Source organism: Danio aesculapii, chromosome 2, assembly GCF_903798145.1.
Source record: "Danio aesculapii chromosome 2, fDanAes4.1, whole genome shotgun sequence".
Classification (NCBI taxonomy): Eukaryota; Metazoa; Chordata; class Actinopteri; order Cypriniformes; family Danionidae; genus Danio; species Danio aesculapii.
Genome location: NC_079436.1, coordinates 26,355,162 through 26,377,813, shown reverse-complemented (window position 1 = coordinate 26,377,813; position 22,652 = coordinate 26,355,162). Strand labels below are relative to the sequence as shown.

At 40.2% G+C, this 22,652-nt stretch overlaps 1 protein-coding gene across 2 annotated transcripts in view; it reads right to left on the bottom strand.

The window, feature by feature from the left end:
* Window positions 1-3,915: 3,915 nt before the first annotated feature.
* efna2a (ephrin-A2a) overlaps window positions 3,916-22,652 on the bottom strand; it is a 191,732-nt gene continuing 172,995 nt past the window's right edge. Inside the window, exons 3-4 of one of the 2 annotated variants that reach the window (XM_056476155.1) lie at window positions 10,628-10,693; window positions 3,916-5,354 (exon numbers count right to left, since the gene is read on the bottom strand). In XM_056476155.1, coding sequence (XP_056332130.1) covers window positions 5,233-5,354; window positions 10,628-10,693 — 188 coding nt within the window. In that variant the 3' untranslated portion in view covers window positions 3,916-5,232. The remainder of the gene's footprint in view (window positions 5,355-10,627; window positions 10,694-22,652) is intronic. The other variant, XM_056476162.1, reaches the window with a different exon arrangement.

Here is a 22,652-nt window from a genome sequence, read left to right as displayed (position 1 = left end):
TAGCTTATACATCTAAGTTTGTCAAATAGGAACAGGTTGAGTAGCCTTGTGAAGGTGGCAGGCAAGATCATCAGTTTTAACCAAACTGGTCCAATGGTATTTTACCATAATTTTGTTTCAAAGAGAGCTTAGGATATCCTATGCATCCTGGATCACCCATTGTACTTTGTGTTTCAGCCACTGTCATGAGGACGTTGATTTAGAGTTCCTATTCGCAGTCAGCTTTATTAAATGAAACGAGTGTATAGTTAACTCAAAATTGACTAAAAGTTAATTCTACTCATTTGAAAAGAGTTTTGAACACTTAAATACCTCCTTACCTCAACATAAATGGAGCAAGTTCACAGTACTCATATAAATTAGTTTAACTCAAATGGTTTGTTGCAATCGGTTTCCTCAAATGGTTTGAGTTGACTTAACTTATTGGGTTTTACAGTACTCAGTTGGTTTGAGTTTTCTTCATTTATTGGGTTTTACTGTGCTCAAATTGCTTCATTTACTCAAATAGATAAAGTTCACGGTACTCATTGGGATTAGTGTTTGTGCTTAAATGGTTTGAGTTACTTTTGGGTTTTACAGTGTAGAATTAGAAATTCTTTTATAATAGTGGTCATTAGGTCATTAAATGAGTCCAGTGGGGAAGGAGATGCACCTAAAAAATTATGTATTGTATGTTGAGTGGTAATATTTTGTTAATTGTACATGGTACTTCGCCTGTGTAATGGCACCTTGCTGCAATTTTAGTTTCCCTAAATGGGGTAATAAAGCTGAGTCTGAGTCTGAAGTGAAGGGAGAGTAAATAATGACATAATTAAAATTTTTGGGTGAACTTTCTCTTTAATGTTCTTTCTACCTCTTACGGTACAGGAGTGGCAGGCAAATGAAAATAGTTCTTATATGTAACTACTATGAAAACACCCTTTGGAACCTTAAAGAGTGTAGCAGGTAATTGCTTCTGTTATGAAAAACCTTTTCACATCTTGAAGAGTATGACAATTAAAACTGTACACCTACTAATTAAGTTTAAACAAATCTAATTGTTAAGAAAATTGTATTTGAAAGTTGTAAAAATTAAGTTCTTATTAAAAAAATAAGATTAGATATATTTATAGGGACATGTTCTTTAATGGCATTACGTAAACATCTATATTTTTGACTCCTTTCTCCCTCCCTTCTGTGCAACCCAAGACTGCTTTGTGGTCCTGGGTCACACACACACACACATTTACATATTATATATATATATATATATATATATATATATATATATATATATATATATATATATATATATATATATAGTCAACATTTGAAGTGTATTAAAAAAGTTAATGGATGTTGTCTTTGATTTTAGGACAACCTTTGATTAAAGGTTTTGATCCACTTCAATTGTTGACTACTGTAGGTTAAAAACATGGGAAATCAACTTATACTTGGACACAATATTTTTTTACATACAATACTATGCAAACGTTTTATGCCACCATTACTTTTGTTGTTTTAGTGAAGGCATAATGACAATTAAAAAAAAATTCTTATTAGAATATAGTCAGAAATTACAGATTAGAGTTGGAATTTATGTGGATCAGTTGTTTCCCACACGAGAATGGCACAGTTGGAGAAAGAGAGATGGAAGAAAGAGTGCTTGAGGCCTTCAGTGAAACATGCTGGAGGCTCTGCCCTGGTTTCTGCATTTCTGCCAGTGGTGTTGGCATTTGTTTCTGAAAAGTACAGACAGGCTTTAATCCATTATGCCATTCCTTCTGGAAAGCACCTCTTTGGTAATGGTTTAATTTTTCATCATGAGAATGATCCCAAACACTCTGCTGATGCTGTGATATCCTGTTTAAAAAAAACAGCTGATGAAACACATACAGTCATGAAATGGCCTCCACAGAGCCCAGACCTTAATATTACTGTGTAGAGGTAGAATAAGATAACCTTTAGAGAAAATGAAAGACTTGACAGCCTAAATCTAAAGAAGAACTCTGCTGAAAGAGACCTGATATTACATAGCACATCATTTCAGAAAACTTCAGGACAATCTCAACAAGTTTGTCCCATTACACTGACTTTTACTTAAAGAAGTAATTTTGTTGTGAGCAGTGTTATTTTTATTTTTTTTTTACAATTTTTTTTGTGTACATTTTTTTCTAATGGTATTTTTATGAAGAGACAAAGAATTTAATATATAATTTATATATCAAATGTAATTTTATAGATACAAAAGTCTCAAGTCACCAAAGTTTCCAAGATATTGTATTTACCTTTGCTTTTTCATAATTTCAAATATTTGATAAAATCTGACATATTATTTTTCTTTCAGTACAGCTGAATAGCATACTATCCAGACATGTGTCAATAATAAATATCATTTATTTAATGTATCTATTATCACTATAATTGGCATTTTATTTTATGAATAATAATTGTAGTACAGATAATATATTTAGAAATTATGGATTAACAAATTAACACAATTAATGTGAAAAAATACATTAAAATCAGTAATATCCTAAAATATTATTAACATACAAAATAAGTATTTTGTTTTTTATTATATTTGCCAGTGATGATAAACCTGGATTTGTAGCATAATTACTCAGATCTTCAATGCCACATGATCCTTCAGAAATCATTTGATATTTTGCTCCCCAAGCAACATGTCTTATTAATGACATTTAAAACAGTATGTACAGTGCTCAGCATAATTGAGTACACCCCATTTTGAAAATGAATATTTTGATCCATTTTTCAGTGAATACAGGCAGTGTATTTTGGTGCATTTAAACAAAACAGATTTATTAAACAGATATATTTATTAAAATATAATTTTAGTAACCAAACATATTTAGAAATCGAAAGATAATACAATTAAATTCAAGGAAAATATTGCAAAAAAATACAACCTACAATATTTTTTGCTTCTCTAGATTTTTTTAAAAAATTTGTATTTATTATTTTTCTATAACATTTATATTTGGGTGTACTAGTTTTTGGATCATTATCGTAAGGTATTTTGTTAGATAAGCACCAGATTTGGCTCCAGTACTGACTAATCTAATGTATATGCACAAATATACTATTGTATAGCTTTAAAAATGTGAATTTAAAGGATAGATTCGTGAGGGGTGTACTTATATATTCTAAGCACTGTATATAATATCTTCATAGAGTTTTTCTCAGGATTCTTTAATGAAATGTCAAAAGAATATCATATATTTGAAATAGTTATCATTTGTACCATTATTGTAGCTTTTGCTTGTCAATTTTTTACTCCAAGCGCTAGCATCAGTTAATTGCATAATAAGAATCACCCAGAGATTTAACGATTTCAGCTGAGGAAAAAAGTCATTTACATCTTGGAAGGCCTGAGAGTAAATTGACAGCAAGTTTTTTTACTGGTATAATAGGTATTCTCATGAGCATGCAACAATGTTGAATAAATATGAAGAGTTTAGATGCAAAAACCTCTAAATGCCAGCTGAAATTTTGTTCTAAAATGAGCATTTTTATCAGGCTCCTGTGTACAGGTTTAGTAATTTCACTTTTACGGCAAATGATAAGTCCTTTTCTTGGTCTTTAAAGTGAAATTACTCATCATAAACAAAGGAAGCTGAAAAAAAAAATGCATTTTCGATGAAAATTTCACACGGCACTAGAGGTTTTTGCATCTGAACTCTTCATATGCAGCATATGAAGAGTTCAGATGCAAAAACCTCTTGTGCCATCTGAAATTCTCATCAAAAATGAAAATAAAGTTACCCAAAAATGTATCAGTGAAATAAGTGTTTAAAGAACTGTGATGCCATTTAAAGTTTTGTGAAAGAATAAAAAAATGACCTTTTAGAGCTTTAAAACCAACACCTGCTGAGATCGTCACAAAAATATTGTAAAATATTTAATATAGCTTTACATCCATGCCATACAAAGCCGAGCCAAAATGTCACTTGTCAACAATGCATCGTTCCTTCTATCACATGAGTGCATCTCGTAGACAAAAAAAAAAAAAGCTTTATTTTTTGTTTTTCCATTTCAGCATGTTTCTTCAGTTCGACAGAACATGTTGGCTGTACAAAACATCACATGAAAAAGAGGACACAATCAAATCAGATGGAAAGAAATGCTTTCTGTCTCTTTAAATACTGAATACAGTTTGACAAGACCACAATAACAACAGTATAAGAGTGAGAGAGTGAAAGCGTCCTGCTGCTGACTCACACACGCGCACACACACACACACACACACTGTATCGCCACTCAAGACGCTAAAACCGTTCCTCATATCACATGAATAATTAATGTTGCTTTTAAATGCTACAAAAATAACATGAAATAGAATACAAAAAAATCCATTTCCTTTTCGTCCATGCCCGCAGTGCGTGCGCCGGTGAATTAAAAGTGGCTAGTCCCTGATCCTCGCAGATCGTTTTACTCTTGCAACACTCATTGCTTGTTTGTCCCGCGGAGCTGGAAAAAAAAATAACAGTAATGCAGAGTCTTTTATTTTTTAAGCGGCATTTGGGTTTGCACCAAAGCATTTATTCTCATTTCAGAGATTCAAAGTCCTCATCCCGCCACAGTTTTTGAGGTGACGTCCAGCAGTGAGCTCTGAATTTGGCTGCGCCTGATCCACCAGCTGAGCCTTACACCAGAAGAGTGGCTAAAATGTCTACTTCTGTTGATTTTTTATTTATTTTTTGCTAATAAAAATATATTGTTACTATTGTAAGAAGATCAGTTTCACAGTGTTTCACATGCATGTGAATGTCTAACACTAAGTTCCTAGCTGCTGGCTACCACAAAACACATTTCTTCTCTCCCTTCAACCGAAAAAATAAAACTAAAACTCTGAAGAGAGTCCTTTGGTGTTGAAAGGGAAATCCCCTTTTAATTCTAGGGCTGAATGTGGTTTATAAATGATGTGGGGGGCCAATAGAACAATCCAAATGAGTGTCTGAAATCTTTTGTAAACCGCGATGCCCTGAAACGTGACAAAATGGCACATGAATACAAGCCTCGATTACATGACAGCATATATAAAAGGTCACATTCCACAAAACTGCAAAAGCAGCGCGAACGTCTTCGCCTCGACTCGGCTGAAAGGAGCTTGTTCGGTTACAAAAAAAGGATGACGGCGCATTAGCCTATGGTCTGGGGGTCTGGATGAGAGAAGGGCTTCCCTGAGGGAGTATAGATGGAGAGAGAGGGCAGACAGTCTGGAGGAGCTTCCTAAATGCCGGCCAGCAGAAACACCAGCAGCAGCATCAGCACAGCAAGGCACGGGCCGTCCGCCCCGCAGCGCTGGGTCTGATCAGTCAGGAAGGGCTCTGGAGACTCGTAGCCCGAACCATCTGAAACACACAAACACACAGAGAGAGAGACAGCAAGCGCTCGGAAATGCATACCTTTACTCAAAGCAGCAGGAGCCTGCAGCGCTGACCTAATTACAGTTTAATTACCGAGGCTGAGGATCTGGTTCACATTTCACACCGTTTTCATAGATTGCACGAATCTGACGTATCTGTGGTGATGAATTTAAACTAAACACTGGATTTCCAATTGAGGGGTGATGTTGTAAAATAGAATTCATTCACTGTCAAAGAGCCACTTGTATCCAGAATACATATCTGGATTACGTAGTCGGTTTTCAAAAATTCACTACCTTTTCAGGTGGTTACTTTTTTGTTGATTACAGTGGGGGGGAAAGTGTTTAACATATTATGTTTTTTTCTGGGAAAAATATTCTAAAGAAGCTGTTGACATGGCATTGAACCAGATTTTGGTGAAAGTGATTTTTTTTTCCACAGACTTTAACAGAGTGTAAATCTTGTCTATCAAATCCGATCTTTATTTTGTATTGTTTATTAGATTCAGTTCAGGTGATTGGCTGGGCCATTCCACAGCTTGTTTTCCTTGGCTGTGTTTTGGTTCATCATCCTGCTAATGTAAATTTTGGACTGAGGCAGCTGATATTAATTTACAATGACGAAGGGCAGAGAGTTGCTGAAGGACTAATGAGAGATTTCAGCTGCTGTCTGGGCTTTCACTGCCTTTCTACACCTGCCTTTCTTCATGTGTTCATTACTTTTTTCCTGTTTCATTTCATTTTATTTCACGTTAACAAATGCATATAAAGATCAGTTTACACTGTGTACACTGTTTGTCCATTTGTAGTTTCAAAGAAAAAGTCATCCTCTCCATATTTTGAACATTAGATATGACTTTCAACCATTTAGATTTTGTAGGGGGTTCGAGTTGTAGCCACTTTCGAGTTACAGCTTTTTTTTACTGATAGCTAGAAGAATTTTAATAAATACTTGTCTTTTACCATTAAGTTGGCTGCAATATTTCCAGGTAAATTGTTGTAAAAGAAAAGTCCACTCATCACCAAAAATATTTCGTATTACTTCCATTACATCCTGCCAGTATGACTGAATGGCTAGGCAACTCCAAAAAACTGTATGTGAAGATGATTTGCTAAGGCTTCCCCACATTTCCTAATCTAACATCTCTTGTGTAATTTCTTAATTTGATAGAAGAACTGAAACTTCAGCTGACATAGTTTTTTAATGGAAACTGTGACTATTTTGCTGGAATAATTCTTTCATATTTTGCTACACCATGAATGTTTCTGTCACTTTTGATCAGTTTAATGCACTCCAACACAAATTTCGCCTTTTGAACGGTTTTGCACGTTTTTGTCAATGTTGCAAATTCAAAATATTGGAAAAACAATATAACAAAACTGTCACATATGGGTAAATTTGCACAAAATAAAAAAGGAAAACCCTCAAATAGATTTCCTGTTCTCCTCCGAGTGAACTTAGTGTTTCTTTTTCAATGCACGTCCAAGAATGTCTCTACTTCATCTTTCCATCCAGCATTTTAGCGTGTAATATACCAAGCTTCATGTGGATGGAAAACTGACTAATAAAATTTGACATACAGAGGCAATGTTGTTGGCGATGTAACAAAGGAACCAGAATTGCAAATGTGAATAACAGCATCATGCACAATTCTAGCTTTCCTCTCCAGAGCCTGATGAAAAACACAGATTGCTATCCTGACATCTTGTTTTAGCCAGTTAACATTATGCTAAGCTAATAAGCTAATATGTTAGGGTCTCCGAGGAGGGATAGGATCTTACATGACAGTGACAGCTCACATGAACTGCCTCACGATACAATATAATTCAAAATAATGTAGATGGGTAGAAATTCATGTAATCAATGAACACATCAATGTGAATGTAAACAAAACTCTGACAAGTTCAAATGTTATTTGATCTGTTTGTTTTGAAATGGGAAAACAAGAAGGGCTTTGACCATGAATCTAACTTATGATGCCAATATCTTATTCCTTTTTTAAATATGATGTGCATTTGCCAACAGTTAACCTCATAATTCATTTAAAATCTGTGTAATATTTTTGCATTTCGAGTTGAATTGGATCCATTCACTCACTTACTATCCATTAGCTTAGTCACTGATTTATCAGGGCTCAACACAGGAGAATGAAAGACCAATTACTCTGGCATAGGGCTGGGCGATATGGCAAAAAAATGATCACGATGATTTTTTCATATCAGTTGATATCAATAATTATCACGATAAATGTCAAATCTTTATATCTATTAATTTTAAAGGATTTTTTTTAGCATGCCAATCCCTTTGTGCAGCTGTTTTAACACATTTTGTGAAATGTTTTGGCTGTCTGACAATATAAATAAAAAAATAATAAAAGAACAATCTTAATCATTTTTCAGCATTCAGTTTTCAACAACCAAAGACATTACCCTACAAGTTATTGTATACTATTGTTCAACATGAGAAAAAATATTTAAAAAATGCCTGCCCAGCGTTACGCATAATGTATAAACATTATCGAACACTTATCGAACTGTCATTATTGTTTTATCAAAAAAATATATCATGATAATTATCGTATATCGATAATCAAATTATTGGCCAGCCCTACTCTGACATTTTATTGAGCAAATGTTCTTCCAGCCACATAAATTGGATCAAAATAATCATTATTTTATAAAGCAGTCATAATTTAATATTTTTCAACAAAAATCAGATTGTTACCAATCAGAAAACTTGCCGACAGCTAGCTCTCTGCAAATCTTTCATGGCTGCCCACTGAAGCTAAGCAGGGCTGTGCCCGGTCAGTACAAGATTGGGAGACCACATGGGAAAGCTAGGTTGCTGCCGGAAGTATTGTTAGTGAGGCCAGCAGGGGGCGCTCAACCTGCAATCTGTGTGGGTCCTAACATCCCAGTATAGTGAAGAGTACTCTATCCTGCTTAGTGAGCGCTGTCTTTCGTTAAACTGAGGTTCTGACTCTCTGTGGTCGTTAAAAATCCCAGGATGTCCTTTGAAACATCGAAACATGGTGTGCGGCCTGGCACAACATGGCTGCCGTCATGCACACTGGTGGTGGATGAGGAGATTCCCCCCCAATGTGTGTCAAGAAAAGTGCTATACAAATATAAGGAATTATTATTAATTATTATTAACGTGAAACTAAGTTTGGACTTTACCATGATTTTACTATGGTATTACTACAATCAGCTATATTTAGCTATATGCACTGGATTCCCTACCAGCCGCAACCAAGTACTGGGAAACACCCATACACACTCATTTATATTCACACTCATACACTACAGACAGTTTATTCAATTCACCTATAGAGCATGTCTTTGGACTGTGAAACCAGAGCACCCAGAGGAAACCCACACGAACACGGGGACAACATGCAAACGCGACACAGAAATGCCAACTGGCCCAGCCAGGACTCGAACTAGCGACCTTCTTACTGTGAGGTGACAGTGTTAACCACTGAGCCACCGTGCCACCCCCTTGTATAACATTACATGAAATACAATCTGAGAAATACCCATATAAAAATGAATGGAATTAATGAAATTACTTTGAATTCAACTTCTGTTTAACAAATGCTTACAAAATATATATATATATATATAAATTATTATCCCCCTGAGGGATAATGGAGTGAAGACTTTTTTCAGCATATTTCTAAATATAATAGTTTTTATAACTCATTTCTAATAACTTATTTATTTTATCTTTGTCATGATGACAGTAAATAATATTTGACTAGATATTTTTCAAGAGACTTTTATACAGCTTAAAGTGACATTTAAAGGCTTAACTAGGTTAATTAGGTTAACTAGGCAGGTTAGGGTAATTAGGCAAGATATTGTACAATGATGGTTTGTTCTGTAGAGTAACAAAAAATATTGCTTAAAGGGGCTAATAATATTGACCTTTAAATGGCTTTTAAAAAATTTAAAACTGCTTTTATTCTAGCCGAAATAAAACAAATAAGACTTTCACCAGAAGAAAAAATATTATCAGACATACTGTGAAAATTTCGGGGGGGGGCGAATAATTCTGACTTCAACTGTATGTATTCTCATCATTTTTTTTAACACATCTGTAGTTACGGCACAGAGTTAGACTTCTTTTTTGACTTTACATAGAAACAGCAACATGTGCGGCATGACATTATTTTGTTGCAGAGACGCTATTGGTTAAATGCCAGCAAAGTAGAACACAGAAGCAGCTTAAAGTGGAAATTGCGAGTATGTCTGCGATCTGGAGGTATTATAAAGTTGATGACGACAACATTGCCATAGCAAACTGTGCGATAAAAACTTGGGATTGCCTGCCGGGTGTTTAAGTTGAGGTGCTATTTCTTTTAATATTAGATCTTTTTTACATTTACTGTTGCACTAAAGTCCAAAAGTGAAGAATTGATGTTATTTATCATTTAATTGTTCAATCTACCTCACAGAAGTGCTCTGTTTGTTAACAGAGTTGTTAAATATTAAAATAAGGTGAATTAAATAAAAAGTAAGGAACATCCTGGATCTTCGCTCTACTTTATTCTTTTTTTAATGTATTACAGAAGTATCGGATTGAGTTTCGGTATCGGTAGATACTCAAAATCAAATGACTCGGACTTTGACTTGAGGGCAAAAAAACCTGATCGGGTAATCCCTTCTTTTTATGTATCACTCTTGAGTCAAAATGAACCTCACCAAAAAAACCTCTTTTACTATTTAGTTGTTCTCATGTCAAGTCAAACCTGCATGTCTGGAAAACATAAACATGTAGCAAATTTAACATAATTTATTTAAAAAATGATTGAACTCAAAGTCCATTTGTGACCACTGGCTTCCATCAAATTTAATGTTTAAAAATATCTACATCGTCGCAGCACAAAAAAGAAAGTCAATTCTCGAATGACATGAGAGTGAGTAAATGATGTCTGAATTTCAGCAGAACAATTGCTTTAATATTACATTTCCATGAGTAATGAAGCTAAATTCCTTGCAAATAACCCACAATAGTTCTCCTAGCTCTCATTAGACCTGGGCTGCTGTTATAACGGACACAGCCTGCATTTGAACACATTCTCACAGCTTGAAAATAAATATGACATCTCATTAACAAAATGTTCATGGAAAAATGTGTCAAACGCTGCTTATTTGCATTCCTGTTATGTCCAACAGAAGTCTGGCAAGCAGACAGGAGAAGTTGTTCGTTTTTATGGCACCAACAGGGAGAAAAACAGTAAAAACATGACTTACTTGTAGGCTTCACGTACACCTTCAACTTTAAACATGGTTTGCCAGCGTGATTGGGATGAGGAGAGGCTGTTGAGAAAGAAGAGAAATAATGAGGAGGATCACTCGACATCCAATGAATCAATGTGTTGAGGATTCAGTCAATGTTGTGAAGTGACACTCTCAAGCCTGACCCCTCCACAAGCAAATCAAGAACAAAGCCTGAGATTTTCTTCACGCCGAGGAAATGGCTGTGACCTTCAGCAGTTTGGTGTCGTCATATACAATGGCCTGCTACACAGAGTTCGTCCCACAGCAAATTAGCCCTCACAGCACCCAGTGACCTGAGAGCCAGCAGACGAGCTCCACCAAAATATCAGCACCAGCGTTCATCTCTCGTCTCCAGACACAAGCCTTCTGACAGATCACTTCATTCGTCTCTGTTCTCCAGTCACACAACAAATCAACTGCTCGTTTCCTTTTACGGGTTCGGTGAGGAGTGAAGTCATTTATTTGAACTTAGTCACGGTCAAATTTCCATTTCCTCCTTCAGCTTAGTCCCTTTATTCATCAGTGGTCGCCACAGCGAAATGAACCGCCAACTTATCCAGCATATGTTTTACACAGCGGATGCCCTTCCAGCTGCAACCCAGTACTGGGAAACACCCCTACACACTTATTCACACGTATACACTGCGGCCATATATTCATTAATTTTCCTTCGGCTTAGTCCCTTTATTAATCAGGGGTCGCCACAGCGGAATGAACCGCCAACTTATCTTGAATATGTTTTACCCAGCGGATGCCCTTCCACAATGCAACCCAGTACTGGGAAACATCCATACTCACATACACTGTTACTTTGTCTCTAACTTTCTACTAATTTGCTAGTATTATCTGCTTTGCACAATACAGTGTATCCTTTAAATGAGTACTTTAAGGCCTAAAGTAGGATTAGACCTGACCATGTCAGGGCAGGACATTGAGGTATTTTTACAATAAATGTACCTTAGTTAAAAAGTCATTACTGGTGTCCATCTTGAGACAACTCAGTTTTATTTTAGTAAACAAAAACTAAAGTTAAGACAAAAAATACTGGTAAAAAAAAAAAACAGTCAGCTTAGTCAGCGTCAAGATGTGGACTCGCTGGGGTGCTGTTTTTTCACATGTCAATGTGTAACACAAGTAATCTTGACAAACTACACATCCGTCTAAAGCTACAACCCTCGAGCAGCCATTGTAGCTAGTTGTTTTTCAATGGGAAGCTTATAAAGAATGTATCTGCTAAATTTGTCTAAGTTGTAGATAACGCACTTTTTAGATATGGGGTACATATCATAATAATAACAATAAACACACGCAATTATTGCTTTACATCACAGTTTTTTTTGAAAGGCAAGAATCCAAAGACCAACATCCCATGAAACACATTTAGTCCACCGACACAATAGTTTTGAATTACGAATGGTTATTTGTTTGTTTGTGTCCCCGTTTCTGCCGGAGACCTGTTGTTTACACTGAACTAATAACTAACCGTTATTGTTCTTTTAAAAGGTAATTCATAAGCACTCATTCTATGGTGGATAATCTGACCTGCGGCTGTTTATAGAATTACATCAGTTAAGCACACAAGTAAGTAAACACAAAAACATCTTAAACATGAAACAGGATTTTATCTATCCTTCATTTTCCAAAACATTTTTTTTAATTAATGAAACTAAGCATGTTTAACTACATATACAGTATTATATTTAATATATGACGTTTGTCTGAATTCATCATTATTACTTTTATGCATGGCATTTGTACAGTTTTGGATTCAGTGTTTAACAGAGCGGTGCAGTGGGGCAGTGGGTAGCACTATCACCTCACAGAAAGAAGGCTGGGTCAGTTGGCATTTCTGTGTGGAGTTTGCATGTTCTCCCCGTGTTCGCGTGGGTTTCCTCGGGGTGCTCCGGTTTCCCCCACAAGTCCAAAAGACATGCGCTATAGATGAATTGGGTAAGCTAAACTGTCTGTAGTGTATGGGTGTGGTTGAGTGTGTATGGATGTTTCCCAGTACTGGGTTGCAGCTGGAAGGGCATCCGCTGCGTAAAACATATGCTGGATAAGTTGGCGGTTCATTCCATTGTGGCAACCCCAGATTAATAAAGGGATTAAGCCGAATGAATAAATGAATGAATGAATAAATGAATGAATGAAGGTTAGTTCAAACAATTATTTTATGTTTTTTACTAAGCGGTTTGTACAAGAGTTTATGTAAGCTGAGCAAACACTGAACATTAGTTGGCAATGGACAATGGTTAACTCTACTAAACTAAAATGACTAAAACTAAACATATAAAACTAAACAGAAATGTGTTCACAAAATAACAAAAAACTAAAACTAACAAATCCATTAGCGAAATGGACTAATATAATAATACACAGTGCCTGAAAATAGCCCCAGTTATATAACTAGGTAGCATTGCTGCGTAATATCAAAGTCCCTTTAACGCAAGTCATTTCACTCGGTGGCCATCTTTGAAATGTCTCTTGGGCAGTATGCTCGGGTATTCTGCAACCCAGGCTCATTCTGAAAACGTAGTCCCGTAGACATTTTTGGAGACTGTGAAATACGTTCCGGGAGGTATATTTTTGCAGTTTTTATTTTCGCAAATCCACGAAAGGCCGCTGCGTGTGCTTTTCGTATCTCAAATTTCTCTCACTCGCGCTGTTCACGCGTAAACCCACGGGAACCCACGGGCGGGAAAGCCCTCCACATGGGGTGAGCTGTCAGCCGGTAAGCACGAAAAGGAATGGCGTCACACCGCCCCATAGCCTTTGTTTAAAAAAAATGAAATGCAGCCATACGTACCCCCAGCTACATAATTCGCTGTTTTCAGAATGAGCCTGGGTTGGTATTCTGTCTGAATAGGGAAACATCAAATTCTCCAAAACTGTTAGCCAAGCTTACGATTACATTACATATTTGGAACCACCAATAAAATTAAACAACAAGCATTTCATAAATTTAGTTTCTAAACGTTCAAATCAAAGAAAATCTGCATTTTTTCAGGTTGCCCGAGCTTATGCGCATGCACACTCTAAAGAAACGAGATCACGGCACCAACCTCATTTATGGCCATTCTACACATTATCATCCACTAAATAATGATTGTCTGATTGCACTGGTCTTCTCAAGTAATTCACAACTTGGTCTTGAAGGCGAATCTCCTCCAGATATAACAGCGACTCTTTGTTTTGGGCGTTTGAGTAGTTGCTGTCATGTGATGTGCATTTGACAGGACGGACTGTACCTCGTGTTCATTTCAAACAGATTACAAGTGCACTTGGTTCAATTAATAGTACAGATTTCAAGCTTCATGTGGATATTTGTCTTATGTCTGTACAGCAAGTATTTGCTGAGATTCAAGTGTGTTTGTTGACCCAATAACCTGTGGTAAAAGCACACGTCTGGTCTGAGCTTCTCCCCCGAAGAAACGTCAGTCTATAGCAATCGATGATTGGCTCCTGTACTAGTGTATGCCATATTGGCGTTACACTTTTGCCCATTCAAACTATACGAGTGACATGTCTTGTGTATAGTCTTTGGTAGAGTATAGTTTCTCACCTTATTGACTTAGTAAATAGCAACTTTATATTTTTTATCTGTCTCAGTAAGCGATGTAAAAGAGTCAACCTTTAAATAGTAATATTTTAGTAATAATAATATTATAAATACATTTTTGGTGTGAGATGCCAATTGTCTATTCCCATTCAATGATCTATGCTAAGCTAATCTAAGCTAAGCTGTGGGCCATTATCATATGTTTGTTTCCTAAATGTGAATGTAATGTGGACTGCAACAACAAGTGCACTAGATCGACTTGCACTTAACTTTAAAATGAACAAAACTTCTTACTCTTACTTAGACTTTAGCGTTTCTGACCTTAATGTTTGGCAATGTCTCCCTGTGGTCTCAAGCACTGTAAATATCTCAGAATCCTATCTTATAAGTAAAAGCTTCAAGCACAGTTAAACTAATGCAAGAAGTTTTTACAATTCCCTAAACCCCTTAGAAGCCCCCCCAAAAGCTCAACCCTAGTCTAGAGTTTGTCGCGTTCAACCTGAACGACCCCCCTCCTTCTCCTCCACCCCCCCTGCGCCCCATTGCCCATCCCAGGTCATTGTGTATTCTTGTGGTGTGTCCACCACACCGGATCCTAGGTTCATTGGAGAGCACCCAAGCTCAACCGCCGGCAGCTGTGTAGAAGACGCCTGTCAAGATGTCATCACAGCCGATCAATACAGGCGGAGAGATGGAAGTCCGGGGGTTAAATCTGACCAGGCCTGATGGACGTGTTCTTTTACCAGCAGACAATCGAGATCAGCCCCCACTTCCCCATGATAACCTCTCAGATCCATCTCTCATCGCTGACCCCACCGACCCTGCCGAAAAGCATCAATCCCCGAGGGACCGTGACGCCCAGTATCCAAACAATCCTCTCAGGGAGTGTCCTGAATGGAGGAGCCGGGGCCTTTTCCAGCCGTCCTGAAACAAAGGCCTTCACAATGTCTGGGAAGCGCGAGGCAGATGCATTAAAAATCAGTTTGGGGGGATCGGGGCAGAAACGCAGAGTTGAAGGGTATCTTTGAACTTTTTTTTTTTCGCCTGCTCTTTCTGGCATCGCTCTCTCTCTCTCTCTCTTTCTCTCTCTCTTTCTCCTGTGCGTGGAGAAAACACTGCGGCGTGGATGATAAGCAGCGTTACGCCCTGCTGCTTTTGGGGGGATGTTGACTCAGAACAACGCCCCCTTTCAGTCTGAGCTGTCAATCAGAGAATAATCAGCAGTCAAATGAAAAGCATGTTGGATCTGTTGGGAAAGACGAAGACCCGTCTGGACACAAAGCCGGTGCGAGCTCAAAGTCACCGGGGTCTTTCTCTGTACTGTACACAGGTGGCTCCACATCTGTCCGCGCCACTGCCTCCCATGTCAGGAATTGTAATTACCATATAAATTATTGATTTGCTTGTGCTGCTCCCTGTTTTCTCTCCCGGCATCTTCCTGATGCAAGTCTTTCATGTTATCTTATTAAAACAGCTAGGCAGCTGAAGTGGGGGAAATTAAGACATTTTTTTGGTTTAATGTCTACTTTTAATTTGGTTAAACCACACCAAACTGTCTTCTCTGAAGGACAGTGAAACAACTGATTGAAGGACAAGTTTCCTGTTTGAACCTAACAGTTTAAAGCTTTGTGAGGTTAATGGGAATGAGCTGTTGGATGTTTCTTATTTAGAAAACGCTAAAAGCTTTGGAGATTAAAGCATCTCCATTTCTCCGTTTGTATTTTTTCTGTCTTTCGAAACCCAAAATGAGAGTATTTCGCTCAGTTGAACACATTTGAGCCTTTTCAAAATGTACTGCATCTGATATCTACGGCCTGTATGAACTCAGCAGGCATATAACATTATAAGACGTTATTATTACGTTAGATTTAGGTCATGACGTCAGGTGACCAAAATTCAATGTCCAGTCAGCATCTAAGGACAATGTTATTTTGACATCCAATAACGAAGTCAAATTACGTTGATATTTGGTTGATTTTAGGTTGTGTTGGAAGGTGACCAAAATCCATTGTCTGATAGATGTCATGGTGGTAACATCCACACAACGTCAAGGTGTAACATGATTAGACGCTGATATTTGGTTGATATTAGGTTGATTTTAGGTTGGACATTGACTTCGGCCTGACGTTGGGTTCTGACGTCAACCTGATTTTCATTTCCAAACAAAATCCAACGTTGTTGGGGTACAACATCAATATGACGTCATGTTAACATCCTGTGCCTGCAGAGAATCCTAAGAGAGAGTCCTAATATTTATATTACTTACTAATACAACAGCAGGGTTTTCCATTTTGTTACCTCAAGCTTTATATGCTCATGATTTTACCTCTTAAGTAAATTATGAGCATGTTTTACTAATTTGTTTCCACTGTCACGTAAAGTAAGCGCATAATGTACCTTTCTAGCAAACAATTTTGTGTTTGATAGACATCTAATAGACATCTAAACATAGACGGCTTGGCTAAAACCAGGTTAAACTTGGGCTGTCAGTAAAATATAATAGACATCTAAGAATATCCCAAAACTAGACTAGTCGTCGATTAGACAGACTTTATATGTGTAGTCATTCATTTCTGTTTATTTGATGACTAGTCTAGTTTTGGCCTATTCTTAGACTTCTATTAGATTTTCACTGACAGTCCAAATTTAGCCTTGTTTTAGCCAAGAGGATTATGTTCAGACGTCTATTAGACATCTATTAAAATCTAAGACATCTTTTAAAAACAACAAATGCTTGCTGGGTTGCTAATTCACTTGAAGTTTTTGTGACCCCGGACCACAAAACCTTATGTTGCATGGGTATATTTGTGGCAATAGCCAAAAATATATTGTATCAGTAAAAAAGTTTTATAAAAAAAATTGACACTTATATTTGACTTACTTATGACACAAACAGTTTAGTGGTCCTACTTTTGTACTAAGACTAAAGTGCTCACTTTGTTAAGAGTACTGTTATGCTTTATTCCCCATATATATGTCCATAAACATGAAAAGTATACAAAAAATTATGAATAAGTAACCTTAACTTAAAATATTACACAGTTCTCTAGGGTACTTGATTTTGATTAGTCAGATTTTGATTGGTTCCAAGGTATGTTATTTCCAAATAACTGTGGAAACTATAACACAGGCTCATGCAGTTATTTCAATTCATCCTTACCATCAGTAAACACATTAACTTTCATATTCATATGCTTGTCCAATACTATCTCACACCAATTTTTAATTAAGTGGACAATTCGTATGAAATTGTACAATCTCTTTCCCACATTTTAGTATGATTTGCTCATCTTCCAATGACAGTTGGGTTAAGGGGGGTTGGGATTGGTGCCTCGCCTCCTTTTAAAAATCATACATTTTTGTACAACTAAACTCGTACTGTGAATTCGTAAGAATTAGCCACTAATCTGACAAAACGTAAATTAGGCTGACTTGCCAGTTACGCCACTGTTTTTGACTGTTTGGCGCCATCTTGTGACTGAATAACGCATAAGTTAGTGTGCGCTCCATTCAGCCATTTTCATTTCTGTCAGCTTTGACTTTATTTAAAGAATTAATAAAATATTACGGCTCAGAACAACATTTTGTGACAAGTAGCCATGTAATAAGCAGGATAAAATAAATCTAGACAATTATTTGTCACAAAATTATACACAACAATGTTGATAAGCTTTATTCTGCGATAACAACCAGCTGGATGTACTTGATCCCTTAAAACACTTTTGTTTAGTACTTAAGGAATCAGTAAAACATACACTTTAAAGATGTAAACAAATCATCCAATTATCCTCTGTGTGCCTTAAAACAAGATAATGAATTTGTAAATCTTGTGCACAGTTTACTTAAAAAAAGAAAACAAATTAGTAAATATTGTACATAGTTTACTTAAAGCAAGATAACAAATCAGTAAATCTTGCACACAGTTTACTTAAAAGAAGACAATGAATTAGTAAACATTGTAAATCAGGCATGTGGTGAACTTTACAATGTAACAAATTTGTAAACTGTGCATATGGTGGTAAAAATTTAGTCATTTGTGTTCACAATGTACTAAAAACAATGGAACAAATGAGTTAATCATGCTTTTATAAGGTTGTAACAAATTTGTAAACTGTGCCAAAACTAACACTTTGAACTTAAATGTCCTGTAATTCAGTTGCGTTTTGTCAGAGGAAATACAAATGAGAGAACGTCCTGGTTACGTACGTAACCCACGTTCCCCGAATAGGGAACGGAGACGTGTGTCTGTTATTAAACAGACTTTTGGGAGTGCTTTAGACGACCAATCACATCTGAAGATAAGAAAACGGGCCAATGAAATGCCAATTGAATTGGCGGAGCTTAGCTCCACAGCTGAAACTGATGAGCCAATTAGGGCTATATCAGTCGGCTGCTGGAGCCAGCTCATCAGAATTTGCCTGCTGAAGAGCCGATCGCTCAGCTCCCAGCTGGAGACTCAGGTGCTGTGGCAGTGGAGACACACGTCTCCGTTCCCTATTCGGGGAACGTGGGTTACGTACGTAACCAGGACGTTCCCCTTCATATGGGAACTTCAACGTGTGTCTGTTATTAAACAGACTTTTGGGAGACTGTATGGAAAGCGCCACAGCAGCTAAGCCTGTCGCGTCCCTGATGTGTAGTTTGCCAAGCCAAAGCGTGAGCGCACTGACATCACCAAGAGCGCAACCTTCCAACGTCCCCTAGGCCCAACATATTACCATTACATGGGAATAAAAGTTTTAAATCGGGGGTCGTAAGTGTGCTTTTACCTAGCTAATATAGACTAGGGATTTTGGAAATACGACAGTACGTTGGGAAAGCGTGCCAGTCCCCGAAGGGGGAGGACGCAGCGGAGACCACCTGCTACCCTAAAAGGGGAGACCTGATGGTAAGGAGACATATGGACTAGCCCTAATGAGGGGGAGTGCTACATATGATAAGCTGGTTAGCGGTTTAGGGAAGACACGGGACCGCCTAATAAGGGAGAACACACCGTGGTAATAATGCATATGACATCACCAAATGGGGATGCACATAGCTGGCACCGATCCTCAATATGCGTGTAGACCTAATGGGCATACCAACCGCACACTGAGCCATGCACTCGACTCCTCCGCTGAGTCGATGCTGGGGGCCTCGGAGGAATTCTCTAGGGTTCGCCTGAGAAGGGAAACTTACTAGTAGAATAGGAAAAAGCGCACGCATCTCCGGTTTAGGGAGCCTGGCGCAGCAAGCGTTTGTGACACCGAGCTTAATTCTCCCCCGATTGATTGGGATTTCCCAATAACCGGGAGAAAACGGCTCCACTCGGAGGTTATAAAACCTCGCAAATGTGTTACTTGTCGCCCAACCCGCAGCTCTGCAGATATCTGTGAGAGAGGCGCCGCGTGCTAACGCCAATGAGGAAGCGACACCTATAGTGGAGTGCGCTCTCACGTTAGGAGGGCGCGGCTCGCCCTGGCATTGATAAGCGAGGGCGATGGCATCAACTAACCAGTGGGCCAACCTCTGTTTTGACACGGCACTTCCCTTCTGCCGGCCACCATAACAGATAAAGAGCTGTTCACATGATCTTACATTTTGCGTTCGTTCCACGTAAAGGCGCAAAGCGCGAACGGGACAAAGCAGTGAGTGGGCTGAGCCTGCCTCCTCCGCAGGCAGCGCTTGCAGGTTCACCACCTGATCTATAAATGGGGTGGTAGGAACCTTGGGCACATAGCCAGGTCGGGGTCTCAGGACAACGTGAGAGTAACCCGGCCCGAATTCAAGGCACGATTCGCTGACCGAAAATGCCTCCAGATCCCCAACTCTCTTGAATGGCGCCAATGCGATCAGCAGAGCTGTCATAATGACAGAATACAGAATCGAGTGGCTAAAACAGATCTCTCTGCAGCCACCAGGACTAAAGTGAGATCCAAGAGGGCATGAGAGGGGGGCGGGATGGATTTAATCGCCGCGCGCCTCTGAGGAATCGGATGATTAGATCATGCTTCCCGAGCGTGTTGCCATCCACCGCGTCATGATGAGCGGAGATGGCGCCACGTAAACCTTCAGTGTGGAGGGTGACAGCCTACGCTCCAGCTTATCCTGAAGGAAGGATAACACAATGCTAATCTGGCAAGTTCGGGGGTCTTCTCGGGGAGAAGCGCACCACTCAGAGAATAGACTCCACTTCAGGGCGTAGGCATGCCTCGTAGAGGGTGCTCTAGCCTGAGTGATGGTGTTAAGTACCGCGGGCGGTAAGTCACCAAAGTCCTCCGCGCTCCGTCTATGGACCACACGTGGAGGTTCCAGAGATCTGGGCGTGGGTGCCAGATGGTGCCCCGTCCCTGAGAGAGGAGGTCCTCCCTTAGGGGAATGCGCCAAGGAGGGGCCGCCGCGAGGAGTGTGAGCTCCGAAACCCAGGTCCGGTTGGGCCAGAGGGGCGCAACAAACAAGACCTGCTCCTCGTCCTCCCTGACTTTGCACAAAGTTTGTGCGATTAGGCTCACTGGGGGAAACGCATATTTGCGCGTGCCCGATGGCCAGCTGTGAGCCAGTGCATCCGTGCCGAGGGGGGCCTCGGTCAGGGAATAAAACAGCTGGCAATGTGCGTTCTCGGTGGAAGCAACAGATCGATCTGGGCTTCCCCAAAGCGCGCCCATATCAGCTGGACCGAATCGGGGTGGAGTCTCCATTCTCCTCGGGACACTAGCTGCCGTGAGAGCGCATCGGCTGCACGGTTGAGCTCGCCCGGGATGTGAATGGCACACAGTGATTTCAGCCGCGTGTGACTCCAAAGGAGCAGACGGCGAGCGAGCTGAGGCATGCGGCGAGAGCGCATACCCTCCATATGGTTGATATAAGCCATCGCCGCCATGCTGTCCGTCCTGACCAGCATGTGTTTCTGCTCCAACACCGGAAAAAAGCGGCGGAGAGCCAGATACACTGCCAACAGCTCCAGGCAGTTGATATGCCAATGCAGGCGGGGTCCGGACCACGAACCCGCGGCTGCATGCTCGTTGCACACGGCCCCCCAGCCCGTGCTGGAGGCATGTGTCATTACGACAACATGCCTGGATACTAGCCCTAGGGGCACTCCGGCCCGTAGAAAAGCCAGATCCGTCCAGGGGCTGAGGGTGCGGAGACACAGCAGAGTGATGTTCACCCGGTGCGTACCCGCGCGCCATGCCCGTCTGGGGACTCGATCGCGAAGCCAACGCTGAAGTGGTCTCATATGAAGCAAACCGAGCGGCGAGACCGCGGCTGCGGATGCCATATGCCCCAGGAGCCTCTGAAAACATTTCAGTGGGACCACTATTTTCCTGTGGAGCTCGTTACACAGGAAAGCATTAGCCTGGCGCGCTCCTCGGAGAGGCGCGCAACCATAGCAACCGAATCCAGCTCCCGCCCGAGGTAAGAGATCCTCTGCACAGGGCAAAGTTTGCTCTTCTCTCGGTTGACCTGAAACCCCAACTGGTCGAGGTGCCGAAGCACTTTGACTCTGTGCATAATCAACTGATCGCGAGAGGAGGCTAAAATGAGCCAGTCATCGAGATAGTTGAGTGTGCGGATGCCCGCAAGCCGCAGTGGCGCAGAGCACCCTCCGCGAGCTTGGTGAAAACCCGCGGAGACAGAGAGAGCCCGAAGGGGAGGACTTTGTACTGCCACGCTCGTCCTTCGAACGCAAACCGGAGAAAAGGGCGGTGGCGTGGAAGAATAGAGACATGAAAATACGCGTCCTTCAGGTCTATGGCTGCAGACCAATCTTGTGGACGGACGCTCTGAAGCAAGCGTTTCTGCGTAAGCATTCTGAAAGCATTTAGTATAAATGACAGTTCAGTCTGCGCAGATCTAGGATTGGTCTTAACCCCCCGCTCTTTTTTGGGCACGATGAAATACGGGCTGTAGAACCCGGACTCCATCTCGGCTGGAGGGACCTGCTCGATTGCGTCCTTCGCCAGGAGGACCGCAATCTCCTCTCGCAAGACAGGGGCGCTCACGGGGATCACCCTCGTGAAAAGGACACCCGTGAACTTGGGAGGGCGAATAGCGAACTGAATCGCATAGCCGAGTCTGACCGTCCGTATGAGCCACCGCGATGCGCTGGGCAGCGCTAACCAGGCTGGCAGAGCGCGCGCTAATGGCAACATCGGAGCGATCACTGACGTGCCAGCGGAGGGGCAGCTCGGGATGGGAGTGCTCATCCCGGGAAGCGGTGCGTCCCGGGGAAGAGCTGAAAATAAGAGAATTTCTCTTACCTTCCTCCCTGGATCCCGCGGTGAGGCCAGAGTGAGAGAAAGGAGTCCGTCCTGCTGCACTCTGAGGGCCTGAGGCGAAGGGTCCCGGTGCTGCGAGCTGAAAGGCGGAGCGTCCCAGACTGGCAGTACTCGGGCTCGCGCATCCGGAGAGAGAGGAAACTGCTCTTTTGGAAATTTGGTTGCCGCCAGCCCAGGGGCC